Source organism: Centruroides sculpturatus, unplaced genomic scaffold (assembly GCF_000671375.1).
Source record: "Centruroides sculpturatus isolate CEXI.00-Female unplaced genomic scaffold, Cexi_2.0 scaffold2034, whole genome shotgun sequence".
NCBI classification, from domain to species: domain Eukaryota; kingdom Metazoa; phylum Arthropoda; class Arachnida; order Scorpiones; family Buthidae; genus Centruroides; species Centruroides sculpturatus.
Genome location: NW_019386119.1, coordinates 53,659 through 79,594, shown reverse-complemented (window position 1 = coordinate 79,594; position 25,936 = coordinate 53,659). Strand labels below are relative to the sequence as shown.

General features: G+C 41.8%; 1 protein-coding gene across 2 annotated transcripts in view; it reads left to right on the top strand.

Moving 5' to 3' along the window:
* Window positions 1-1,399: 1,399 nt before the first annotated feature.
* The window catches only part of LOC111613697 (insulin-like peptide receptor), a 32,751-nt gene continuing 8,214 nt past the window's right edge, over window positions 1,400-25,936 (top strand). Inside the window, exons 1-3 of one of the 2 annotated variants that reach the window (XM_023355039.1) lie at window positions 1,400-2,038; window positions 25,081-25,644; window positions 25,706-25,884. In XM_023355039.1, coding sequence (XP_023210807.1) covers window positions 1,897-2,038; window positions 25,081-25,644; window positions 25,706-25,884 — 885 coding nt within the window. In that variant the 5' untranslated portion in view covers window positions 1,400-1,896. The remainder of the gene's footprint in view (window positions 2,039-25,080; window positions 25,645-25,705; window positions 25,885-25,936) is intronic. The other variant, XM_023355040.1, reaches the window with a different exon arrangement.

The following is a 25,936-nucleotide window of genomic DNA, read 5'->3' as shown; positions in this document are numbered from 1 at the left end:
CGGTATTACTGGCGTTTTTGAGCGGGTTTTCTCTTCAGTACAAGACGAGGAGAAGGACTAAAAGCAGGAAATGAGATGGTGACTTCTTTTTTTTCCTCTCCCCCCTCTCGCGAGTCCCAAGTTTAATATTATGTGAATCTGTTCCAGAGAAAAAGAGACACCGGATGTACGCAAGGAACGACGGGTAAATCCCTCTATTATATAGAGATTTGGGGTCTAATTTGGGGATACAATTTCTTTACTTTTTTTTTTTTTTCTTTAAGCTAGCGAATTCTTTAGAGGAGTGGATAAAAAGCACGTGTCTACCTTAATTAACGTGGCTGCCAGATCCCTAATAAAATGTTGCTCCGGATTGCTGTAACCAACGCGATGAGAGGGAATATTTCCGCTGGAGGGACGCTCGTGTACACACAAAAACACGCAAATACACACACCAACATACGTTAGAAGGTCAGTGCTGTAGATAAATTTCCTGTTTTCGCCGAAGTACTTCTAAGTACGAAAAATATCTGGACGATTGTACTACGCCAGGCAAGGACACGTAGGCCGTCACGTCGGGAGAAAAACATTGTAGAGATTCGTTCTTTATGCCAAACGAACCCACCAATCTTCGTAGGAATTATTGTTTATTTTTAACAGTTTGGGAGGAGTCAGAAAACTTGGCAAGGAAGGTAAGCACCTGGACATTTCCGAGAATAAAGCGTTTCTTTTCTCCTCCTCCTCCCTTTTTTTTTTAAAGAACTAATCACCTTGCTAATACCGACGCGTATTCTTAAATGCTGTGTTCTTTTTTTTCGATAAATATATGTAATAATCCTTCATGGAAATAGCACGCGCGAGTGTTTACAAAGTAATAAGAATTCTCGCCAATTTTCCTGTTTTTTGTATTCGTGCTCACCTTTTATGCAGACTTTTTCCCCGTGCTGTGGTAGGCATTTTCGACGTGTCAGATGAAAAGGTAACCATCCTAAAACCGCTCGCTCTCGCCCCCCTTCTTCACAGAGGGAAGCGAAGGGTTTTAATAACAATAACCGTCCCGGACTTTGAAAAGGAAAGGGGTAGGATTTCCCACACTTTTCCTCGTCCCTCTGGCGCTGTCGGTTACACTTCGAAGGCAACACCTGTGCATCGTTGTCGTCTGCCAGGGATGAATATTTATTTTCCTTTATTATTATTATTATTATTATTATTTCAGTTTCCCTCCTCCGAATTCGCGAAGGGGAGGAAGTAAAGGAGCCGCATCGTTGTCCCTCTTTTGTTTTTGAAACCGAGAATGTCCTTTAAAATTAGCATTTAGGTTGGAAGTTGGCAAGGGGTTGGCGTCTATTTGGGAAGTGGGTTTACCCTTTTTTTTTTTAAATTCGATTGTTTCTTGTTTTGGTTGTTTGTGTACCGTTTCGAAAGAGGAATATCTGGCGGGAAAAAACACAGGGAATAAAGTTTGAAGTTTCTCCTCCTCCTTCTTCTTCTTCTTCTCGTTTCCTCCGTGTAACGAGAAAATTAAAAACGTGTTTCCGTTATTGTTAACGAGCTCCAGACACGTTTTTCCCCCCGTGAGGTCAAGAATGGCACGGCTTATTTTCGTTTTATTACCTCTACGGGCGCTCGCGTATACGTACAACGCGCGCGTTTTTTAAAAGTAATTAAGACCTGGCCGGTTACGGCGTTAATTACGGTATTATTCGATTAACCGGATTGGCAGTAAACGGTTTTTCTCCTCCTTCCTACAGGTGCGTCGACAGCGTAAACATATACCGGATGGTTCGATACACAGATGGAAGATGGACTATTGCTGATGACGTTTCGGTGAAGTTTAATCATCATTGCTATCATCATCATCATCTGACATTTCGTGAGAGCTGAGCGTCGACGCGAACGCTTTGTAGGAGTACAGTGATGTATGGAAGGGTGGTAAACGGCGAACGTCCGACGTTCGGCCTGTACTTTCGTTTCCAACGAACTTCATTCAGTTTCATTGTTTTTCTCATCGTGGCCATCACGCCGTTAACGCAGGTGGAATCTTTAACTCAGGAATACGGTAAGTTCGTCTTGATGTATAAGGGGTTATAAAGTAAATATCTTCGTCGGCGCGTGCGTCGCCGCGCCGCCGTCGCGCCGGTGTTCTTTTCGCTCGGCGCTCGGGGTCAAAAATCTCTTCCTTAGTGGTCGACGGTTGCGTCATCCCGTCGCTTTCACTTGACCTTTTATTTCACTCAATTTATTCTGAAAGTCATTGATTTATTTATGGGTTCTGGCTGCTTAAAAATAAATAACCAGACGGAGGATTTCATAAAGAATATTAATTTATTTTTTCCTAAGTCGTGTGACGTATTATCTGCTGCCAAAGCGAAACACGTGAGAAGTAGAAGAGAAAGTCTACTCCCCCTTTCTCGTGTCCCGACGCGCGCCGTAAGCAACTATGTACCCTCGACGGAACACCCCCGCTGGCCCTCCTCTCTCTCTCTTTATGTCGTGGCATTCCTTTTATTTCCCTTTCTAGTGTACAAGAAGACCCTCCTTTCGCGGACTCCACCCCCCCTCGAAAGGACCTCGCTTTCTGGCGTAAAGTCGGCAACTTGCCTGTTCAATCAAAACGACAATCCGCCTTTAATTAGCACCCCTACGTAACCGGTTACGTACTCGTGCCGCTTCGGACGTACGTATTTACGTACGTTTAATGACGTGATGGGTGTGCGTAGACAGGCGTGTGACGTAGGGTTTAGCGTCAGGCACGTTGCGGTGTGTTTTAACAAGCGATTGTGTATTAGAAACTGACGTACGAGTAATTATCCTAATTTGTTTATAGGCAGATGTACGCCGGTGTGTTTAATACACGCAAACTGTAAAGTGGGGGTAAGTTTTAATTACCGAACGTATTCTCGTACTCGTAATGAATGGGCTTATCCCATATTAAAGTATTGATTGTACACGAGCCTGTGTTAAACGGTTAAATCACTCCGAAATATACGAACGGACACGTAATATCCGACTTTCTTGTGTTTTAATTAGTATGTAACAGGGGATTGCTTTACAAGGAACGTCCCCCTTTACGTATCAGTATTTATACAGGAACACATTAAAGATACCGTAAATAATGCGCTTTCTGAAGTAGAAACTCGCCCCCTATTGTCTCTTACCGGACCAAGTCTATATTTTAAAACCGACAATGGCAACTTGAATGCGCTTAAGCAACTATATACATCTTTAGTGTTTATCCTGTAGTGTTTATTAATAGACGTTCATAAATATTAATGCGCGATAAAGCATTGTTAGTGTGTGTGTATTACAAAGTTTTATTTATGAACGCCGGTATATTTTGGGTCCCAAAAAGCCTACGTAACCGTAACACGTAATCTCTTGTGTGTCCATCCCCCCGGTGTGCGCACCTGTGTTTAACGAAACAGATGTAAACACGGCACGTTTCGAGCCCTAACGCTTATCTCCGTCCATCCCTGCGCGACCTAAATATAAATTAAACACGTGAACAAACCCCCCCGTAATTATCCCTGATCGATAATTAATCGTGCAACGGTAACCCGATTGGCAAATCGATTTTTCTTTCCCACGTACGCTGACCTATATTCGTCGACTGGGGGGAGGTTCCGAAACACAAACTTAAGCGCATTTCTTTGGTCTCGAAGGCGCACGTGTAGTTTTGTAAGGTTTCGGTCGTCGAGTACACGCGACGTCTCGCTCCCCCTTTTCTCTATACGTCCTTTTTTTCGAAGGTAAATCAATGGTTTCGATCGATCATTAACTCCGGGCGCGTGTTTCTTCCCCCCTTTCTAACCCGCTAGCGATCTTCTGCTCCGTACCAGTAAACAAGTTCCGCCATTTTTGTAAATGGATAATGGAAGTTGTTTACTTCATACTCCCTCTCCTGGAAGTAATAATAAATGACGTATTGGGAACACGGCTTTTTTTTTTTTTAATTTAAAGACTGCTTCTGCAAATTCTGCTAATTCGCCATTACTCTGCACCGTGGTTCCACGCGAGTTGTCGCGGTTTAATTTCTTGCTCATCGATTCGCTCGATCGCACGTATACGCGTTGCGGGACGGATCTCCCGTGTTGTTTCGTTGTTGCTGCCGTTCGTTATCGGCATTCGGGTGTCTCTTACTGTAGTGGCACCCCTTTCTTCCTGTTTCGGAAGCTGGTTATACCAATGAATCAATGAGAAATATAGACACAGTTTTGTTCCCTCCGCTCCTGTTTTTTTTTCCCGGTCGTTGCCTTTTGTGAAGACATCCGACAGGATGTAGACTCTTCCACCCCCTTTTTTTTCTCGAAAGCGAAACGGGGTTCCTGTTTCTTCAGGTGGTGTTTTTTTTGTTTTTTTTGGTTTTTTTTTGGTTTAATTATATGCGTACTTCTGCGTAGTGTTTAGAGTACGCGTTGCGGAAGTTACGCTCCCCTAAGTGGAATAATTCTAACCCCTTTGAAGAATTCCTCAGGCCGTTCCGAGCTAGAAACCATTGACTTCTCGGGGTTACAAAGAGAAGGAACTTCAGAATACTCGAGTAGAATGGTTCAAGAGGGGATTCCCGTAACGAGGATCTTTTAAGAATCTGTTGATTTTCATGGGAATTAAATTGAATACGTAATTTATGAAGGCAGAATCTCAGGAGGAACTCGTTTATGTGAATTTAGGGGCTTGTAAGATTGGTGAAAATAAGAATCTATGGTTTTAAAACTACTGTTACTTGGGTAATTAGGCTATGCTGTGGTTTTTAAGCCCTATAGGGAATAGAACTCGAGGAATGGCGGTATGTCTGTAAGCTTACATCAGCATGGTATATTGTGCCCCTGTACAGTTGTGGTATAGGGGCACAGTATACTATGTTTTGCTCCTGTATCTTTTACCATTACGGTAGTAAAAGAAGGGTTTCTAGAGGAAACTTTGTATTCCATAGATTCTGCCGTTCCAAAGGCTCTGTGAGAATCTGTTGACATTTTATGGTGTTAAGAAGGTCGAGTTTACGAATTTCGGACTTGAATGCCGGGTCAAGAAATCGATAGAGCGATTCACTTTTTTATTTTATTTTGATCACAACCCAGAAGCGTGACCCGTCTCGGAATTGCCAAAAGAATTCAAACAGATGCTCGAGCAAAGGTCGAGGACCGTTAATTCGGTAATAACAACGTTGTTTTCGGGTTGTTACGGAGTCCTCGATTATGCCGAATGCCCTAGAAACGGATGGCTTGCGGGGGAATCCTGCTACAACGCGCGTTGCGAAACGCTGTAGCGGGGGAGCGGCCGCCGTATTTAAAAAAAAAACTCTTTTTTTTTAATTTGATCTGCCATTTTGTAAATTAGCGGAAAAAAAACGTTCCGATAGGAGGGCAGAGATTTTGCCATAGTTTTCGGATGAGTGTTGATGGACTCATTGTTTTGCATCGCCAGTTTCCAAAAAGGGGATGGCTTCTATTTTCATCCCGGAAATCTGCCGGTTGGATTGGATATGATCCAATTTGGCAGGTATAATATCTACACAGAACAGGTGAAAGGAAGATGTCCAAGGTACGCAGAAAATGGGGGAAAGTTAGATAATCGAATCTCCGTACGAGGTTCCCCACCCTCCCTCCCTCCGTCCCGACGTTTTCTTTCCACCTGACAACACGCCATTTTGTTTTTTTTGTTTTAGTATTTCGACGAAAAATATCATTTATTTTAAGACCTTGGAGCGGTGATATTTCTTCTTCTTCTTCCTTCGACCTTTTCTCTGTTCATTCATTACTTGTTTACGAAATCCGGGAGTTTCCTGACCTCGTGTTTTTGTAATCGGGGCGGACGGACTGGGTCGAAAAATCCTACCGCCGGGTATTATGGGTAGACTAGCTTTTGGCCGGCACGCGCAATTTTCCGAAAACATCCGTTTCTTTCCCCTCTGTTTTCTACCTGTTATTTTCGCGAAAACAGTTTTGTTTACCGCCTTTTGGAACTGTCCGGGGATGGGATTTCGTTGGGTGGGTGAGAGAGATAGACAGAGAGATACGAGGTTATCTGTGGGCGTTCCCGGGAGATTTTCCTATGTTTTCTTCGGAAATATATCAGTTCGGCGGAGATATATTTTTCGCGGTTCGACGGGGTTTTTTTGTCACTTGACCTTTCGAAAACAAGACGAGATTCGAGCCATACTGTTTTTTTCTCACCCCCTCATATTTTTATCACTGTCTCTCCTGTCTTCATTTGTCTGTCTGCCTATTTGTTTTCACGTGTTTCGTGTGTTGTTATCGTCGGATATTTGTCGATTTTGCAAATAACTGCTTGTTTTTTCGTGCCGTTTTGATACTTTCTGTTGTCGTCTCGCGGTAGATAATGGCGGAAACGAAGCACATTGTTACTTCGAAGTGTGCTGAATGACTTCTGAATTGTTGCAGGTGTCTCCGTCCTCCATTACTCTCTCTCCTTTCGGCTTTTTAAAATCAAATTATCGATCATTTACACGCGTTAAATGGCCGCGAATTAAATAATTCGAGTTTTTATAGCCGCCATTTTCGATTTTTTTTTTGCGGGGGGAATGTTTTTCTCGTGTCGTTCCGCCGACTTCTCGCCCATTTCGACGAGTTCCTCGACTGTTTTTTCTATGTCGTTTCTCCCTCCCCCCCGCGAAACTCGACGTTTGTCTCGCGTTGGTCGTCGGTTCGTGTGTCTGGCGAACGTAAGACGAGAAAAAAAAAGAGGGGGGAGGTGACGCCGTACGTGACGAGCGCGTGAAATCGCATACGTTCGTCGTGGATGGTAATTGGAACATTTGGTCATGGTCTCATTGAATCCTGGCACTGCGAGACGTCTGGCTTTCACTTGTCCCAATTTCCTTATCTGGGCCCTCCCGAATCCGTTCCTCCTCCCGTCGAGCGAAGAGGCGAAGTAAAAATAATTAGGGGAGGGGAGGAAAGAAAACGAGAATCGACGGGTAGGGAGCTAGAATTCGGAGAAAAACGGACGTGAGGGGGGTTGGAAGTTCCATTAAATATTTTCGACTTTTCGTAAAGTATCCGTAGCTTTTTTGAAAGACGATGCATTGCTCTGGATGCGGCGAGTCAATATTTAGTTTGGTTTCTAAATATGGTTTGCTCCTCTCTATCTGCTTTTGTGCGAGGGGGGGAAAAAGATGGTTTCGAGCTGAGTCAAATGGCATTCTGTTTGCTCGGAAACTGGTAAAATACTATTTGTTCAAGATTAAAAAAAGTAGGGGAAAAATTGCATTGTCGCACTTTATATATAACATAACGTAATATTTTTCTTTCTGGGGAAATTGCAGGAATTTTATACGTTTTTCCCCCCTCTCCTCGTCACTCCTCCTCTTCCTCCTCCTCCTCCCATGTCGTCTCTCCGTGCGACACTCTTCCAGTAAGTTTACCTTAAGCCATTTGCCTTTTATCTTATTGAATTCTTTTATATAAAAGAGCAGAAGGGTGAGGGCAGAAGGAAAATGAAAAATAAAAAAAAAAAAAAAAGGTAGCTCTACGGCGTTCGTTTGTCGACAACCGCCAGGGGGGAAGGGGCGCCGTAGTCGGCGTTTTATTTACTTGTTTTACGCCGCGCGCGGGATGCCGATTTCCGTTTCCTCTACGTATTTTTTTTTCGGCTCGAAGAGGGAATTTTGCCGAAATTCTGGACACGTGACGAAATTCCTTCCTTCGACGGGTCGGGCTTCCAGACCGACGACGAAAGTTCAAAACTTTATCGAGTTATAAATATTCCGGCGGGAGGGGGAAGGAAGGGAGAGGAGGCGAAAAGTCTTAAGTCGATATCGAAAATAAAGCAGGGAAAAAAAGAGAAGAAGAAGAAGAATCGGGTGGGGAGTCAATAAAATGACGTAGCCGCTACGTCAGCGGAGATTAGCATTCCTAAACACGCGCAGGACTGGACTCCTGTCGGAAGGGAACGGTACTAGAATCTCATAAAAGATTGAATTCACGTACGAGGCGTTGCGTGCCGTCACGTGACCGTGCCCGTACATTGTTTAGACGAGTTTGTTAAACTCTTGGCCAGCGGGAACAAGACGACCTTCGACGTACAAACGTCGGCTACTGGAAAATATATCATAAAGAGAAATCAGCCGAAGAGAATGTTTCGAAAGCCTTATCGCCACTTCAAGTGTCCAATCATTATCACGAGGTTGCGGAGCGGAGGGGAGCCTTCCAGGACTGGCCTCCCCCCCGAAACACTCCGGAGTCCGAGCGAAAGTGAATTTTTGATCGATAGGGGTCAAGCGATACGGCTCGCTCCGCCAAAGGAAACTTACCAATTATTCGACGTCGAGCGAAGGGGACGGACCCCCCGTATAGCGTTTTTTTCGTTAGAACGGATTGCGGGAAGCTGGAGGGAGGAGACAATGGCGCCCGAATTTCTCCCGCCGGTCGCCGTTTTTTTTTCTTTTTTTTAAAATACGAAACGTCGAATCGGAATGGATGCTACGGAATTAAAAAAAAAAAAAAAAAGTCTACCTCTAGCGAGACGGACAGGAGATTCCCGCCAGACTAGCCTGACCTTGGAATGGTGACCTTGGCTGTGCCAGGTCGTGACCCTCCGTTGCTGTGGGAGTAGAACTTTCCATCGTTTGGAGATAAAGAGGGGGATTTTGATTACGTAACGCGGTGTGACGAGGAGAGAGAGGTTTTGCCATCGCTTTAATTACATAAAAAAAAAAGATAAATAAATAAAATTGTCGTAAAGGCCCGGCAAATTTGTGTCTTGGAGTGGCGCGTAATTTAATCGGGGACTCACGTGACGCCTTCTAAATCGGTGGTTCCCTGAGAGAGAGAGAGAAAAAAAAATGGAGGCCGTGTTTTCATCACGACGTTAAAGTCTAAATTTAAGGTTGCGTGCGTGATATTAGTCACGCACGTCCGAAAACCGTGACCGGGGCCTCAAATCGTTCGTGTGCACAGGCGCCGCGCGCCCCCTCGCTCTCCTCCCCGCTCCGTAGGCGCGAGGAGGGGGGGATGACGTCGCGTGGGAAATTTAAATTTTTAATGAGCCTTAGAGCGCGCGCCTTTCGTTTCTTTCTTCGAGAGAAAGTAATTTTTATCGCCTTAAAATTGGCTCGCCTTTCATCGATTTATCGCCCTCTCACCCCCGTTTTCGCTATCGCCGCGAGAAGCGCGAAAGAAAGTGAAGTTCCTCAACGACGTCGTTATCTTTCGAGAGTTACAGAAGGGGAGAGGGCGGACGAAAGATCGTTGCCTCGCTCGTCACGTGACTGGCGATAGCCGCGGCGCGTTATCGCATTACGCGCGCCGCGGAGCCACCAGCTTAGAGAAATCGCGTTAGCATCGATCGGATTCGATCCTTACGCGCTCCTACAGCGCGCGACCTTGTTTCTCGAGCGAGTATCGAAGACTACTCGGCCGCTATCGCGTTACGCGCCATTGTAAGGAGCCGGATCTCTCGTGGCATTTTAGAGAAATAAAATAAAATTTAAAAAAAAAACGGGGGTAGTTAAGTGGAAAATCTTTCTGGTTTCGTAAATAATTAGGTCAGGAATATAGGTCATATAGAAATAATACAGGTGGGTAAATCTGTGTGATGTGCAGGCTACGTGTTACCGTTTGTGCAACGTTGGCATTTTTTTTATTTTTATTTTTTTGTGACCGAGTGGCTGGCGAGAGGAGGGGGACCCTTGCGGAATTATCGACACGGTTATCTGATCTTAATCTACGATAACGCCCCCCCGAAACGAATTTAGCAATACGTTACGTTCGTTCTAGACAGGTTATCGTTCCATTATTGTTTTTTTCTTTCTTTGTTTTTGGAGCAATTTTAAGCGTTGCGTCACTGGGGGGGAGGGTGAATTGCGGACTAAGGTCGTGTTCCTACGGCTTTATTATTTTATTTCGAATTTCTTAAATGAGTGTAGCTGGATGAAAAACAAATAAGCAGAAACACAGGACGTCGGTTAATGAAGGCGGAGCTGGGAAATCCCCTAGCGCATCGTTAGGGATGTCAAAGCGAGCTTAATTTGTTAGCATTGCTCGGTTTAACGCAGTTAAACGACCGCTGAGGTGATCAAAATGATTTCGAGACAATCAATAACTCCGGCTTTTATGGTTTGCGTAAGGGGTTTTGAGAACCGTTTCGCCGCTTGACAGATTTAAGAAACGTCGTTCTCCCGTATCGGAATTAATTTCCTAAGCGGCCCGCCGAATATATGCGTAACGCCGCGCGCCTCCGCGGTTGCGTAACGCGCTTCGGTGGGTTTAAAAAAAGCTTTCGGTCGGTACCGTCATTCCGCCTTCGTTTCCGTTAGGCGCGCGCCGGCGCGGCGCGTATCGCTTTTTTTTTTTCCTACTTTTTTTGGTCGTCTCCCGACGTCGTTCACAGAGTGAGAAGGGGGCGAAATGTACGAAATCGATTTATCATCATCACATAGTCCCTTCATTTGTCTTAATTACCAACAACGAGATCGCAGGTAGGAATCACGCGATCATCGCTGCGAGGATTATTAATGACTTTGCGGCCAGACAATAACGCCGCGCGATCATCGCTCGGTCGGAGGCGGGTCAAGTGAGAAGAAGGGGGGGAAAAAGACGATGGAGGTTTGGCCAACCGGTTGATATCACCCAAATTTAATTCTCTCCGCCTAATTTTATTACTAGAAAAGTTTCCTCCAAGTTTACGCCAAAAAAAAAATTTCCAAGTTATTAATGACGATTTTTTTTAGGCGAGGCGATCGTCGTCGCTACTCGCTTCGTCGCTCTCGTTTAAAAAGAAAAAAAAGCGCTCCGATTGGTCGAAATCACACAAGAACGTGCGGTAACGGTCGGTGGCCATATTGCGGCCACGTCTTTAATAATTTTTCGGCGATTTATTATTTTATTATTATTATTATTATTTCCTTCTTGGAACGTTAGAGCCGGTAGCGAAATGTCACGTTGTTTACGCGTAGGAAAGAGCGTGTGACTCATCATAAATTACCGCTGCGTGCGAGGGTGTTAAGGATAATTTTGGCATTCCTGCATAATTCTTTGGCTTTCGGGGGGGAGGGAGGATATTCCGGCGTCTTTTACGGGGTTTCGGATTTCCCAACGGTTTTGTCATATCGAAGCACCCCCTCCGCACCCCCGCTTACGGCGTGGATGCGCGTCGTAACGCGCCCCCACTCCCCGAATAACGCCTTACTCGTAATTATCGCGTCGGCGTTCGGATGTTTACGCGGTTCGTGTTATTTAATCTCATTATCTGTTCTGGTTTCCTTTTGGATTTTTTATTTATTTATTTATTTTTTTATTTAATCAACTAAAACTGTTACAAATTGTCGCTGCGTGTTTGTTTTCTTTATTATTTTTCACTCCCGATTGCGTACATGCGCGGCCTTAGCCCGTCCGTACGCCAACTCTGCGCACTTCCCGTGTGTGAATGAACATCCGAAAGAGCACGCGCGTACACTGTCGCGCGCGCGCGCGCGCCCACACGTAACAAATGCGCATTTTCTCGCTACTACACGCGTTTTTTTCTCTATCTCTCTCTCTCTCTTCTCCCCTAGTTTCTTTCTAGGGATTGACCCAGATGCCTTTCGGCTTATTGTCTGGTTTTGAAAAGTGGGGCTTTGTTTGTATTTCGGAAAAAAAACCCTCGTTTCTGAATCGGTTGTTTAAATATTTATTTAGTCTAGACTGCTGCAATTTCTTTTAACGCCGGCAGAATATAGGAAGCATCGCCACTTCCGCAATTTTTGCACCACTCCAGCGACGTGACTAAGCGGTTATGTATGACGTGACGCCGGATTCTTTCGAGATTATTTTTATATTCGAGTGCTCCCGCGTGACGTATATTCGATTTAAACACTGGATACAACCTCGAGAATCCCCTCCCTTTTTTCCCTTTTTAATTTATTATTGCCGTGTTTCTTCTTCTAGTACGCGCGAAATTGAAGATTTTAAAAACTAGTGTGTTTGCTTACGGATTATTATCTTCACTCGCTACCGTTCGATCCGATAGAACGGGCGATTTATTTATTTATTTTTTATTTTTTCGGGGTTTTTATTTATGTGGCGCTTCAAAAAATTTGCCAATTGCGATGCTCTAAGAGACGGAGCGAGACAGTAGTTCGTCGTTTCCAATGATTTATTTACGTGTCTTTTCACGGCTACTCAGTACAACATTTGTCTTCGGTTTGGGCAACGTGCCAGATTCTTTACTGTTATGTTTTTACGATTTGGAATAGGAAACTATAGTTAACTGTTACGTTCCCCCCCCCTCTCTCTCTCTCTCTCTCTCTCTCTCTCTCTCTCTCGCTGTCTCTCCCCCCCCCGGTCGGCGTCGGACATACACACATACACACTACTCGATACGTTTGCGTGTTGTGCCGATAAAATAGAAATAAAAAAATAGTTCACTGTGTGTTTTTTTTTAAATGATATTCCCGTTTCGTTGATTGTACGCTTCCTTTGTTGACGATATTTAACTTTTAACGATGTTTGCTAATAGTGGAATCCTTTTTTTGTTTTTGTCTGTGTGTGTGTGTGTGTGTGTTGACGATCCCCCCTTTTCTCGTGCCGCTTCCTGTTTCCTATAACGTTATGGGGGCTTTCTTAATTTAAACCACATTCTTATTACCTATTTTGTTCCATCTGTCTGTGTCTTGTTAGTCTGTATCTGTCTTTTTGCAGTGGTGCTCGGGGGAGGGAGGCAAGTTACTTTTATGCTCGTGCCCGTTTTCCTAATGTTTCTAGTGTTATGTTTTCCTAACTTTAGTCTTCGCGCGTGTCTGCTTTACTGGATTTGTTTTTTCTTCTTCTTCTGGTGTTCCTCCCTTAATTTTAGCGCTCGTGGATCTGTGGAAAGAGCAATATCTTACTTTGTGTTGACGATACTCTACTAGCCGGACATACTTTATGGTTTTACACTTTTATATTGCCGGTATTTTTAAATGTAATTAGTTATCAGTCATACCGGTGATTCCAAGGGGGTGCTGAAAGGCGAGGGCTGATGGGGGTACTGGAAGACGTGGGGACAAAAATTATTTTGAAACAAGAAATATGCGCTAAAAGGTGGAAGCAGTCCGAAAAGTTTGGGGAAAACACCGAGTTTTTTGTATTTCCTTTATGCGTAATATTGTCGACATCATCCTTTTTTACGCTATCCATAATTCGCGTGTTTCGTCGGCACCGTAAGTCACTGTCGATAAGTTAGCCGCGTTCATAAGTTGCGTATGTTTCTTTATCGTGTGATGTAAAGCCCACATTAAGCATTGTAGATGCCCCTTTGTGTCGTCGATATCCGTTGTTGCTCTGTAGATATACCTCATTTTGTTCCGCGTACGACCCGGCAAGAGACTTGCGCCGCCATCATTCTTGCGTAACGACGATACTTTCTCATGGAAGATATCGCATGCCGATGGCATTCCTCTTGCAAAAGTCTCCAAATCGGATAAATTTATTGTCAGTTCACTGGTTTTATTCGTGTGACGGAATAAAACACCGAATTATTCCCGCGTTTCCAAGGTTGACTCCCGGTAAACAAGGCGACGTTGTGGCAGCATAATAGAAGGCCGATGCGATCGAACTGTTAATGCTTTTATAATTACATGCCATCCTACATACTAAGGACCTTCGGCACTCGTGTTTGAAGCAACCAGAATAAATAAAAAAAAAAACATCGTATAGTTAGATATATATGTATAGTGTTTACGCTTTGCAGTATAATTACTGGGCGTCGTCTCGATATCGGAAGGCGTGAAAAAGTTTAGATGCTTTCCTAATTCAGTCAAAAGAAACGTAAACGAGGTTAAGACACCTAAATCTAGCTCCGTAGTCTGATTTATATCATCTGTTTTCAAAGGGGGGCATTGCTATCGTTACCGTTGTTTGCCGGCTATTAACCGACTGGTTACTGACCCATATACTGTGTTGCCATTCGACTCTCGTACCAGCTATCACTTTGTTACATCCGATACTATTCATAGGCCCGGACGAGGGCACACTTGTCAGATACCACGAAGGTGGACAGGTGTAATACTCGCTCGACGTGTCAAAAGGCGGGGGGAGAGACAATTGAAGGCTGCTGTTAAGAATGATAAATAATAACAAAGTATTAATCGTGACCCATTACGGGTTTTCCCAGACGGAGCCAAGGATGACTCGCGCTGTAAGCGGGGAGGGGGGGGAGAATTTGCGTTGTTTTCTCGCTCGATTGCCCGGTTCCCGTGCTCTTCTTACAACTCCCCTCCCCCTGCTTCAGATAACTTCAGTTTTATTAGCCGCTCGACAGGCGTTAATTACGGTATTGAACGTGGAAAGCTCTTAAAACGAGGGGGTCGAAGTTCTGCCATAAAACGGGCTTTAATGCGATTAGATTCTTTATGTTCGGCGGTGGGTGTCTTGAATGGGAAATAATACAGCTCCTACACTCGGATTCTAATACCCCCGTCTAGTGTAATAACGGGCTTCATTCAATTTGAGAAGGTATCTCTTCTTCGAGGGAGGGAGGGGGGAGGGATCGATGGGAATTTTCGTATCGCTAGATCGAATTTAGCCAGGGCTCGACTGCAATTCCATTCATTGATTCGGTTCTCGGATTTTCTGATCTACGGTTTTATACTAAGAATATAAGAAATGGTTTCTACTCTATTTAGTTTATTTTCATAGAAAATCGGGATACGATATTTCATGGTTTATAATTTCTTAGCAATACGCGGGATTTATTTTATTTTGTTTTAAACTGGTCGTGTGCACTTAGATTCATCTTTTACCCTATTTTATCTGCGATTCGTACAGTAAAAACAGTTGTATTTTGTACAAGAAAAGTGTTTTTTTTTTCCTTCTAGTTTATATGGTAGATTTCCCGTTATTTCCTGAAGACTCTCTAATTTTTTTTTTCCTTCTAGAATTAGAGCATAAAAGTTATCTAGAATCGGACGTTTAGTGTGTGTATTTATTCTAGAAGTAGGATTTTTTTTTACATAACTGCTGCCATAAAGTACACGGGATTTACTAACTCCAGCTTTTTCGACAACGTACTATACAGTACATCTGGTATTTCCGCTTGAAAATTCTTGCAATTTCTTTATTTAATAATTAAAAAGCGAATCGTAATCTACTGCTTGCTTGCCTTTAAATTTCTAGAGCTTAACATGCTCTAGAAGAAACCGATTAGTTTTATGATTCTTCTGATTCGATTGGTTTATTCTGTGGCTAGCGTAATTTGAAAGTTTTATAATTCTAGAAACTCCGCTCCAGAACTAATGGAAACTAATTAATACACACGTTAACGTTCTAGAAAAAGGGAATTTTCTAGTATAAAACAGTTACCGTTGCAGAATTCTTTTTAATTAATCGAAACACTTCGGGGCCTCGTAGAAGTGTTGTCTAGCTAATCGCGTGTACGGATCGAACGTCGGTTGTATTTTCTTCTACGGATCTTATCAGCAGAGGATTGCCCAAAGGCGCGCGCCTGGGGCCTTATAACAAAATTGCGGCTAGGGCCTCAAAGGAATATAATCCTCTTACGTAACACTAAAAAGGTATACAAAGCGTCGGCTTGGAATCCGCGGATTATAATGTTTCTTCGAGGCTCTAGGCGCAATTTTGTTATAAGGTCCTTTATGTAAGTGTTTTAAAAAGACAACAAAATCGTTAATTCACTAGTCATTGTTCAAGCCGGGGTTATAAACGTTCACTTAAGTTTTCAGAGGCACATCGTCTTTCTGCTATGTAATTTTTGAGGCCCCTCCAGACGATCAGGCCCTAGGCGCGCGCCAATTGCGTAATCCGCTACCGGCGATAGGGATTAAAAAAAAAAGAGGAGGAGAAGAAAATTCTGTTCATTAACGCCAGTGCCTCTTGATATAAACATTATTATCTAATCAGCGTACTTCATCGATTGTTCTGGACGGATAAGATCAGAAGTGTTTAGCTTTAATTAAGTGTAAGCATAAAACAATTAAAACGCCAACGATTCGCCACCATTTTCGAATTTCGACCAATAAACGATCGGCGAAAATTTTTAAAATTTCGAAAAACCGTTTTTCGAATGCGATTGGCCGACCGAACGTCGACGCAGATATTTCGAAATACGTAAATCGGCCAATCGGAGGAGATGATTTGCGTATTTAAATTTCCAATTAGGCGGAAGGATATTATTATTATTACTTTTTCCCCGAATAATCAAAATACGTAAACATTGAGGAACAAGTATTTCTGGAACCCCACTGACCTACTTTTCTTCCGCGCTGCAGTCTTGTGCTTGGCTCTGGTGCAGTTTCTTTGCACTTTGTCCCCTCCTATCGACAAAGGAGACAACGTCTTGTCTTTATTATTATTATTATTATTACCTATTTTTTTCCTGTTTCGCTTTGTTTACTTAATATCATTTATTCCCATCCGCATCCGGTCAGTCGACTCGTACGGATAACAAGAAACGGACCGGTCCATTCGAATTCGGCACGTGATTTCACCCCTCCCCCCTCTAGTATTGCGACTGCCCGCACGATGGCGCCGTTTGTTGTTGTTGTTAAATTTTAGAGTTTGATTAAAACGCCTTTTTAAAAATTATTTATTTATATTTTAATACTCGTGTGTACTTTACGGCCAAGTCGACACGAACTCGAACCGCTCGTTGCGCATGCCCGGATTCGCTATCGTGCCAGCGTCACGTGACGGAGCGAAGAGTGCAGAAAATTGTAAACAAGTCGGCGCGCCGGCTGGTGCCGATTTAGAGAACTAGTCGTATCATCCCGTTAAAAATTTAAAAATATTTTTTTATATTATTATTATTACTTTTTCCCCGAATTAATTTTAAAAATTCATTACGTTTTTTGTTTTTAAATGTCGCTGCCTTCGCCCGATTCGAGTGAAGTGCTGCCAGATGGCCGGGGTTTCGGGTATTTTACGTAGGGGCGCTGTTATGTTGTAGGCGTGTGCGTGTATCGCAGAGGATTTTTTTTTAAAGTTCGGTTCGGGGCGGGAGGGAGTAGTCTTGTGTTTTGTTTTGGGAGCTGATAAAGGAGGGAAAAGGAAGCGCGCGCGTTATATATGCGAGAGACATGGAAACCTAGTTTGGTTGATGGCGCAGACAGGGTGTGGTCCCGGTTATGTGACATTACGGTTAGAGCGACGCGACGACCGCTCTGGTACATCGTACCACACAGACGAAAGCTGGCGATAGTAGACATTATAGAAGCTCGTTCCGGGAATCCGGTCGCGCCAACCCGCCACTCTAGGACTTTCACCCGTTTTTCTTTCTTATTTATTTATTTTCATTATTATTATTATTATTACTTGTTTTTTTCCTTACTTGGAAAAATAACATTGCAGATATCGCCTCGATACGTCTGCGAGAAAGTTATTTCCACACTCGCTTTCTACTCCTCCTTCTCCTCCTCTTCTTCTCTCCCCTCGGCTCCCCTCACCCGAATTTCTATATTAGACTCGGCCGGTGTTGTTTACTATTTGCTATTGCGTCTCGTCGGTTCTCACGTCATCGAAGACGACCCTTATCGGTTAAGCGGGAGTGGCTGTGGGAATTTTTTCCGTTTTTTCCCCCTTAATAATCTTTGCTGGAACTTGGCGTATTCGAGAGAATCGAAGAGGGAGATGCGCGTTCTGCCCTCTGGTTCTCGCTTGTAAGCCTGCAATGGCGGTCAATAACTCTTCTAATTAAAAAAAAAAAAGCTTTTTCCCACTTTTAGTCGCGTGTTTCTGCCCGATTTTCGTCACTCGAGCGCGTGGCACCCGATTCCTGCTCGTCGTAAAGCTGCTAAATGCGTAACGTCTATCGAATGCGCCACGCGACGCGTGTTGTCGTATCGCTTGGGCTTATACCAAAAGAATATTCATTTATTTCTCGTAAAACTTTCCTTCCAGCTATTTTAAGTGCTTTTCGTAAATAACGAGAGAGGAACACGAGTGTTACCGACTGTATTTGCACGCGAAATACGCTATTCGACGCAAGCAGTCGCGTCGCACGGTAGCGTAGCAACTAACTAGTGTCCCTGCGTCGTTACGAGTGTTGCGATGCGTAATCGCATCGCAGGCACTTTGTATAATCTACAATTCGAATAATTTAAAAATTCTTAGGTTCAAAAAATTATTTGTTTCGGCATAACGTAATAAATACCCTTCTACTGCGATTGTCTTTACGGTCGTCGCGTCGCGACGACGTGTTTGTTGCTACCTCCGTGTAATCGCTTCGCGCCTAGGCTATATATAGTGATTGAAATTACGATTAGTTACGGTGAAACGATAAGAATACGATTCGTTATATGGAGGTAGAGTTAATGAATTTTGTTATATGAAGGGACGAGCCCCATCTGGGAGTTATTCGACCCGTTTTCGCTTCTAAGAAGGGAGAGGTGGTAAAGGCCATTCAGCTAGAGGATTGGGTTGGTGCCGTGTAAACGAGATAATAGGAGGAGTTGGCGCATTGTTAGGGGACTTCAGGGATATTCGATCGAGCCGGACTGTTTTCTTATTGAGAATTTATAAAATGGGGACGATGCAAGACCGAGGATGTACGTGGACAAAATGATTACAAATAGGATAATGTATGCGGGAGGGGTTTCGTCACGTGAGACTCGTTTAAAACTAGGTTCCGATAAGACGATTTGCAAAAGATGTAGACCTAATTATATACGGATTTTGGCGAATATAACTTCCGTAAACAAGGAAAACATTCGTTATAAAAACACACACACAAAGTTAAAAATTAAACGGGAGTTCCTTCTCGTGTCATTTTTAACCGTCCTAATTTGCATACAGGCGGCGAGATTCTTGGCATACCAGAAATGATTGTCGTTTTATAAAAAAAAAAAAAAAAAACGAACAGAAATTTGAGCGGAATTTTCGATCGGGGAAGGAACTTTCGAGAGCCAGAAATAAGTTTTTAGAAAATAACTCGCATTTTTGGATGAGATCGGCGCAAACTAACCTCGATACGACGCCCTCCGAAATAGCGATACCCTAAAGAAAAAAAAAAAAAAGCCAAATCTTCTTCCCCGCAAATATTAAAAGAATCTTTTAGAATTACTAAATGTGTACGGTTTTGCATTGCAAACACAACGCTCTTTTCGTATAGCGCAACACTCGATTTAAACGAACGAATGACAAACGTTAAATCGAGGTTTGGTGCTGCCGTCGCCAGTTCGAATCCCATACCCGATCGCAGATAACTCGAATATATCGAATTTTCGGAAGACAATACTGCAATTTTGTTGTTCGTATATCTCGCTACTCTCCATTGTTCTTTGTAATTATCCAGGAATTTCAAATTTATGGTCCTTGAGAGGGATATTGTTTTTCTCCTAATTTGCTCTCGGAAATATAATTTTTGGATTATTTGTATTGCCGCCATGGGTGCCGATGTGTTTTTTTCTAATTTTAATCTTGTGAGAGGTGTAAATTTTACGTATTTTTACAAAAATCCTGCTACTTATTGATTTCCTCCTAAAAAGCCTGAAGATGGCGAAGGGTGATAGAAAAATGTTGTATTCTTATTCGTAGCAGAATTTTTAGGATTTTATATTGATGATGATGGTGATTATCGTTTGTATAAGCAACTAGCGGGCGATCTGCCGAGGGGGAGGGTATTACTTAGGTGTTACAAACAACGGAAAACTTCACGAGGACTGGCGATGCGCGAACCCACGACCAGTAATCAGTGACTAGTGAACCCGATGATGATGGTTCTTTTGAATGAGGAATTTTATAGATGGATAAGATGTTCTGTTGCCAGAAAATTTATTCCCCCTCGCTAAAGCATTTTATTCTTCAGGGTCTACATCAATAAGTTGGATCTATAAATAGAAAAATTTAAAAAAATGCAAAGTCTGCCTCGTGTTCTTGTAATTAACTTTCATTCATTTCGCCCATATTTAATATTTTTCTTGTTTTATATGATTATTATTATTATATATAAATCATTTTTGCAGTTTCATTAATCACTAATTCACTTTGAAATTAAAGTTTATGAATTTTTATTTTTCAAATCCCGAGCACCCTATCGCGTATTGTCTCGTCTCGTCCATTTATCTATTTCGAACGAGTTTGTAGGTGTTCGCTCGCCACAAAAAAAAAGACACGAAAGTGTGTAGCATTCCCCCCCCCCCATTTTGCCACATTGTTCCTCTGGCGGATGTTCAGAAAATGCCACAGAAACTGTAAAACAGGTTCGGGGATCCTTTTGCAAATAGATCAGTTCCGAGTAAATAAATCATAACTCGTTTATTGTTTATTGCAGCGCGTAGAGTGGACGGTCGGTAATGTAAATTTTGAAGATAAGCTGGATCCGGGTTCGATTTCTTTGTTTTCCTCCTCTTCCTACGGCCGGTTCGATGTTTTAAACTGCTCCGACTTTAAAACGGGGGTCCATCTGGCCACTTCATACACTTCTACGAAATCAATTATAAGAGAGACCAGGAACAAAAAAAAAAAAAGTCATATCTAAAAATAACCGAATCCGCGTTATTCTTCCTCCTTGATTATACCACTCATATATAGGTGAAGGACGTGTGTTTTTGTTGAAAAGACCAAACTCGAAACACGTGTACTGTGTTAAATGTATGCATATGCGGAATCGAAGTCACCTATTAATTAAATTTTCTTTTATTCTTTTCGAAAATTGCGTCGGTTAGCTAAAAGTCTAAATCGTGTTTTCTCGTCCACGTTGTTTAAGACCGCGACGAAGTAGCAGTTATTCCGTGCCGAGTTACGATAAATCTGGGAGAAATCGATAATTTGTATAAATCTTGTATATATGGGGATAAAGTGATATTATCTGTCGCATCGCAGCAACTTGACTAAACAACTTGTCATCGGAATAATTTACGTCATAGCAAAACACTGTGTTTATCGTTATATAAAACTTTACTCTGTTTTTTTCTTTTTAAATGTCGTCCACTTTGTTTTCAAATTTCACAACCGAATCGATTCGTTTAATTAATTAATTAATCGATCGCCGATCGAACTTCGGCCGCACCGTCATTCTTTCTCCACCTTTAATAAGGTAGCGCGCGCCGAATTCTCGTAAACTGCGTTTTATCATTTTGGATTATTTTCTTTTTGCAGCCGGCGTTTATAAAACGTGTGGGCCATAAGACGGAATAAAACAAAATTCGGGGGCGTTATGACTTCTAATTCCTAGCATTTTGTTTACGTCACGACGAGTGGGAGAGAGAGAGACGACGTTTACGAGATTTCGGCGGGAGGGTGCGCTAGACGTTTTCGAATTACGTGAGCTGCTTACGCGACGACGCGTAGCGCGGGCCTCGACGATAATCGAGCGGCATGGGTGGTATACGTTTATAGTTTTTGACTCGTGTGGAAAAAATTCCAACCGCCTAACCACACCCCGATGGTCGAATATAATCGCGGGTTAGACCTTGGTTAAGGTTAGGAGACGGGGTTTCCCCGATTCCGTTTATTGTCTTTTGTGCGGCTCTCGGTAATTAGATTCAGAATGACTGAAACGCTACGACGAGTTTTATATTATTAAACGGAGTGAAGGACGGTCGTAATTTTCGTCATTATCAGCCGATTTAACGTTTACTAGTAGCATTTATAAAAAATAAAATTAAATAAAAATAAAAAAAATAATAAGGTTTTAAAATTCAGGGGGCGTTAGAAGAGGGGAAAATGTTTTCTGACAATAGCGCCCCCTGAAATTTTCGATCTTAATTTGAATTAAAAAAACTTTTTTTTTTCTTTTTTCGGGACTTGTCGACCTATTCACGCCACCGTCCCGAAGCGGGCGCCGTTGCGTACGGGCGTGTTTTATGGTCATTTACCCGTTTTAAAGGCGGCGAATTTGGCAAGAATTTTCTTTTGCACGCCGTCTGCACATCCTGTTAAGTTTTGTTTTGCTCCGTCCGAGGTGATTGACCCCATGGCAGACAGTAAAAATCTCGTAATTCTGGACGCGCTGCATATCCTAGTCTAGCTGTTTCTGTCCCCCTCCCCGTAAACAAGAACTCCCGGCGGCGGCTGTTTGTTTATTATATAAGCACGCACGCCGTGTGTACTGTACGTACAGTACATCTTTGCCGAAATATGTCGAGACTCCACGTGGGACGCGTTAACCGCGCTTTCCGTTATTCGAACCGACGCGAATTTATTCGTTCGTCAAAATTATAAACGTCTCCGTATTAATTTTTTTTATTCGTTTTTTGGCCGAGAAAAATACAGCACGTGCTAACGCGCCGCCTTTATTTTGCCGGCAGGTGCCGCGATCGCGGTATGAACACACGTGTCTGCCACGTGCTATTCGGCGGAATGGTAGAAAATGAAAAATTGCATTCGGGAAACATTGGTTTGCAATTGCTAGGGCGAATTTTTTCCCTCGATCGTCGTTCGAAAACAGTAATTATATCTTAAATTTAGAATCTTTAAAGTAAACAAGTACGTTACTACAGTAAAGGCTTGCAGTTTATTTTATATAAAGAGAAAAACTCGTATACCCAAGTGTGTAGATCTTACAGGGGGAGGAAAAAATACATAATTAATTCTGTAGGGAGAACTCCTCTGCATTACTTTATGCATTTGGACAGCAATTTTTTAATGATATTTCTATAAGACAATTACGTGACATAGGTCATATAGTAATGGGTATAATAATCCCTAAGCGACAGGGTTGTTTTCGTTTTTTGGAGGACCAAGAGGACTGCACGATAAGAACGTATCGTGGAGAGGTGAATTCCTACACTAGGGCTTAATTAAAATGCGGTTGGGACTCCCAAAATTATCACGGTGGTACAGATTGGCATGATTGTTCCCGGTCGCGTAGTGCCTCGCATTAATATGAGGATGTTAGAAAATTGATTTGTAATAGGATGATTCAAGATATGGACTTGAGGATTCGGTACAAATCTGGCCGTAACTCACGTTCTTTGGCACTTTCGATTCCACCCTGTTGCGAGTTGGATTGTTCGTAACGGTCGACATTAAGAATGAAGCCATGCAAACGGGGATCTGATTATTTTTGGCAATGCCAAAATATCTGTATCCAAGGATTACGGGAGGCTCGTGTGGAACGTTCAAAGTCATACAATGCGTAAATACATTGGAAGATAGCCTCTAAGATACTTATGTGCCTTTTAGATGTGCAATGCTTGCTGCATCGGATGGTGAAAATTTGGTATTGCCAGAGTCCATAGATATACTGTCTCTGAGCTATGTTCTAGAGTTAGCATATCAGGTTGCCAATAGCTGGTGCTAGAGTTGCATTGCGGCAAGAAGTTGGTTTATCTATTTGGTTAGTAAACAGTTTTGCCATTTTCAAGCATTTTTTGTAGTTTTTTTCTACTTTTCTGTCAAGAAAATCTTATTTGTAATTATGTTTTTTAATTTAATATGTATAAAGAAAGAAAACATATATTTGGTTTTTAGAAAAATTTAATTACAGATGTGGATAAATTAAATTGAAAATAATTTTCTTTTCGATTTAATTTATCCAGGGTTTAAATAAAGATCTGTTTAAAACTGTTATATTGCTACATATTGTGAATGAAGGTTTTGTACATAATGTTCTGAGTATAACATATCTGTTCAATACATAGGTAATGGTAAAATAAGTAAATAAATTTGCATTTTACTATTTTATTTATTATATATGTATTACAATATAATTAGGAAAATCATAGCTTATTCTGTGATAAGGTATGGTTTTCCTACACTACATAAAGTGTGCTATACAATTTTAGTTGATTTGGTATAGTGAAAAATAGTATTTGGGACAAAATAGTTTTGTATTTTTGACACGAGAAATTACATTTCTTATGACACTTATATTTTGGTAATTTATACAACATTCTGCACTAACAAAAGTAGAATACAAATGAGGATTTATTGATGGCCTACTACACCTGTCCTTACTGATGTTTCAGGCCTATATAAACAAACATTTCTTTGTTTTAGACTCCGTGTCATTACTAATTATCACTGTCAATATCTAATAATAATGTCAGGTAAATGTTGGATGGCAAAAGTTCAATTTTATTTGTCAATCTCTCATCATCCTCTAATTACTTCTAGGTTATTATGTGCCTGTAAATATGTTGTCTAAATAGTTAGAATTTCCTCTTTCCTCTAACAGCCTATAACTGAAATCCAAGAAATAAATCTACTGACTTTTAATCTCCCCCTCTAACCTGTTCCTAACTTTTTATGGTTCAACTTTAATCTCTCTCTATCTCATTAATAAACACAATATCAATTGCGAAAAACATATATCGTAGCTCTTTTCTCACTGCGAACTACAATAATTCACCTAATATTAATAAAAAAAAGATATGGGCTAACCTTGATAAACTCCAAAGCCATCCTAAATCGGCTTTTTTTTTGTAACACTTTATCCTATCGTAACACTTGGTTTAACATTTCTATAATTAAATATATATAATTCTCATCATTCCCTTTTCTTCCTGATTCAGAGAGTTCTCAGGAATCCTGAAGCATCCAATATTAATTATGTATATATAGGCTTAATTATAAATTTTTTGACCACCTTTTCTTACCATTAACGAAAATTTTAAAATATTTTTGGGAGTTAACACAAATGGTAAGCAAAAAAAAAACAATTTAAAGTCTAAAATGTGAAAGCGACAGTTAATTGAAATATAAATATTAACAACATTTACAAATAAATAATGTTCAAAACCGAATTAAAATAGTATTTATAAACGGCCCTTTAAAAATAACAAAAGAAATATCTGAGTTAAAAACAGAGATAATTTCATATATTAAAAGAATTTAAGATGTTTACAGCCGACTCTCCCTATGCCGGAGCCAAACTTATGCTGCAAAGCAATTGCAGTGCTTGAAGTGGCAGAGGTATTATGTTGCTTTCGTAACATTAGTGCTATTGGTAGTTTGGAGACCGGTATATCTATCGACTCTGGTATTGCCAATAATAGTTAGGATTGGTCCCCATAATGGTCCGTGTGCCTGTGCTTGTGTGTTTTAAAATTTAGTCCTTCGAAAACACTCGATACCTTCATTTTGGGATTTTTCACCAGTAATTGGATGATGGCCCCTTTTTTGTCTTGGTCTCGATAACGTTGGGACTTGCAGAATTTGATCATCCTCCGACAGATGTTAATTAATTTGACTTTTTAAAAAGAATTTTTGTTTTTTTCTTTTTCAGTATGCAATAATATCGATATCAGGAATTCAGTTGCCCACTTTAGGAAATTAGAAAATTGCACCGTGGTGGAAGGTTACCTTCAGATACTGTTACTAGACAACAGCGACGAGAAGGACTATGAAAATCTCTCGTTTCCTAAACTGAGAGAGGTGACCGGATATCTGCTCTTGTATCGGGCATTCGGCTTGCGCTCGCTGGACAGGCTGTTTCCCAATCTGGCGGTCATCCGAGGATACATTCTGTTCCACAATTACGCATTGGTGATATTTGAAATGTTTCAGCTGAAAGAAATAGGGCTGAAGAGTCTCACCAACATTGTCAGGGGATCAGTCAGGATAGAAAAGAATCCGAGTCTCTGCTACGTGGACACTGTCAATTGGGACAACATAGCGAAAGCCGGAGCGGGGAATCATTTCATCAAATCCAACCACAATCCTAGAGACTGTCCTAATACCTGCACTGGAACCGGAACTGGAGGCTATCATCTTGCGGTGGAAAATCCAGTCGGCAACACCAACAACGATCGTGCAGCTTATTGTTGGAATGCACAACATCCTCAGAAGAGTAAGTAGAGCAAATTAAGTATGAATATCTTCATTTTGACTTATGTTTTCCCTGTTTACAGTCTGTGGTAGCGAGTGTGAGAATAAAAATTTGACCTGCATGCAAACCAACGCCAGTCACTGCTGTCATCACGAGTGTCTAGGAGGATGCACAGGAACTGAAGCTACCGACTGCATAGAATGCAGGCATGTTTTGTTTCAGGGTAGATGCATGAGAGAGTGCCCCATCAATACGTATAAGGTAAGTCTTTCTAGAATAAATGCGAAGGCAAGTTTGATGCATTATGCTTAAC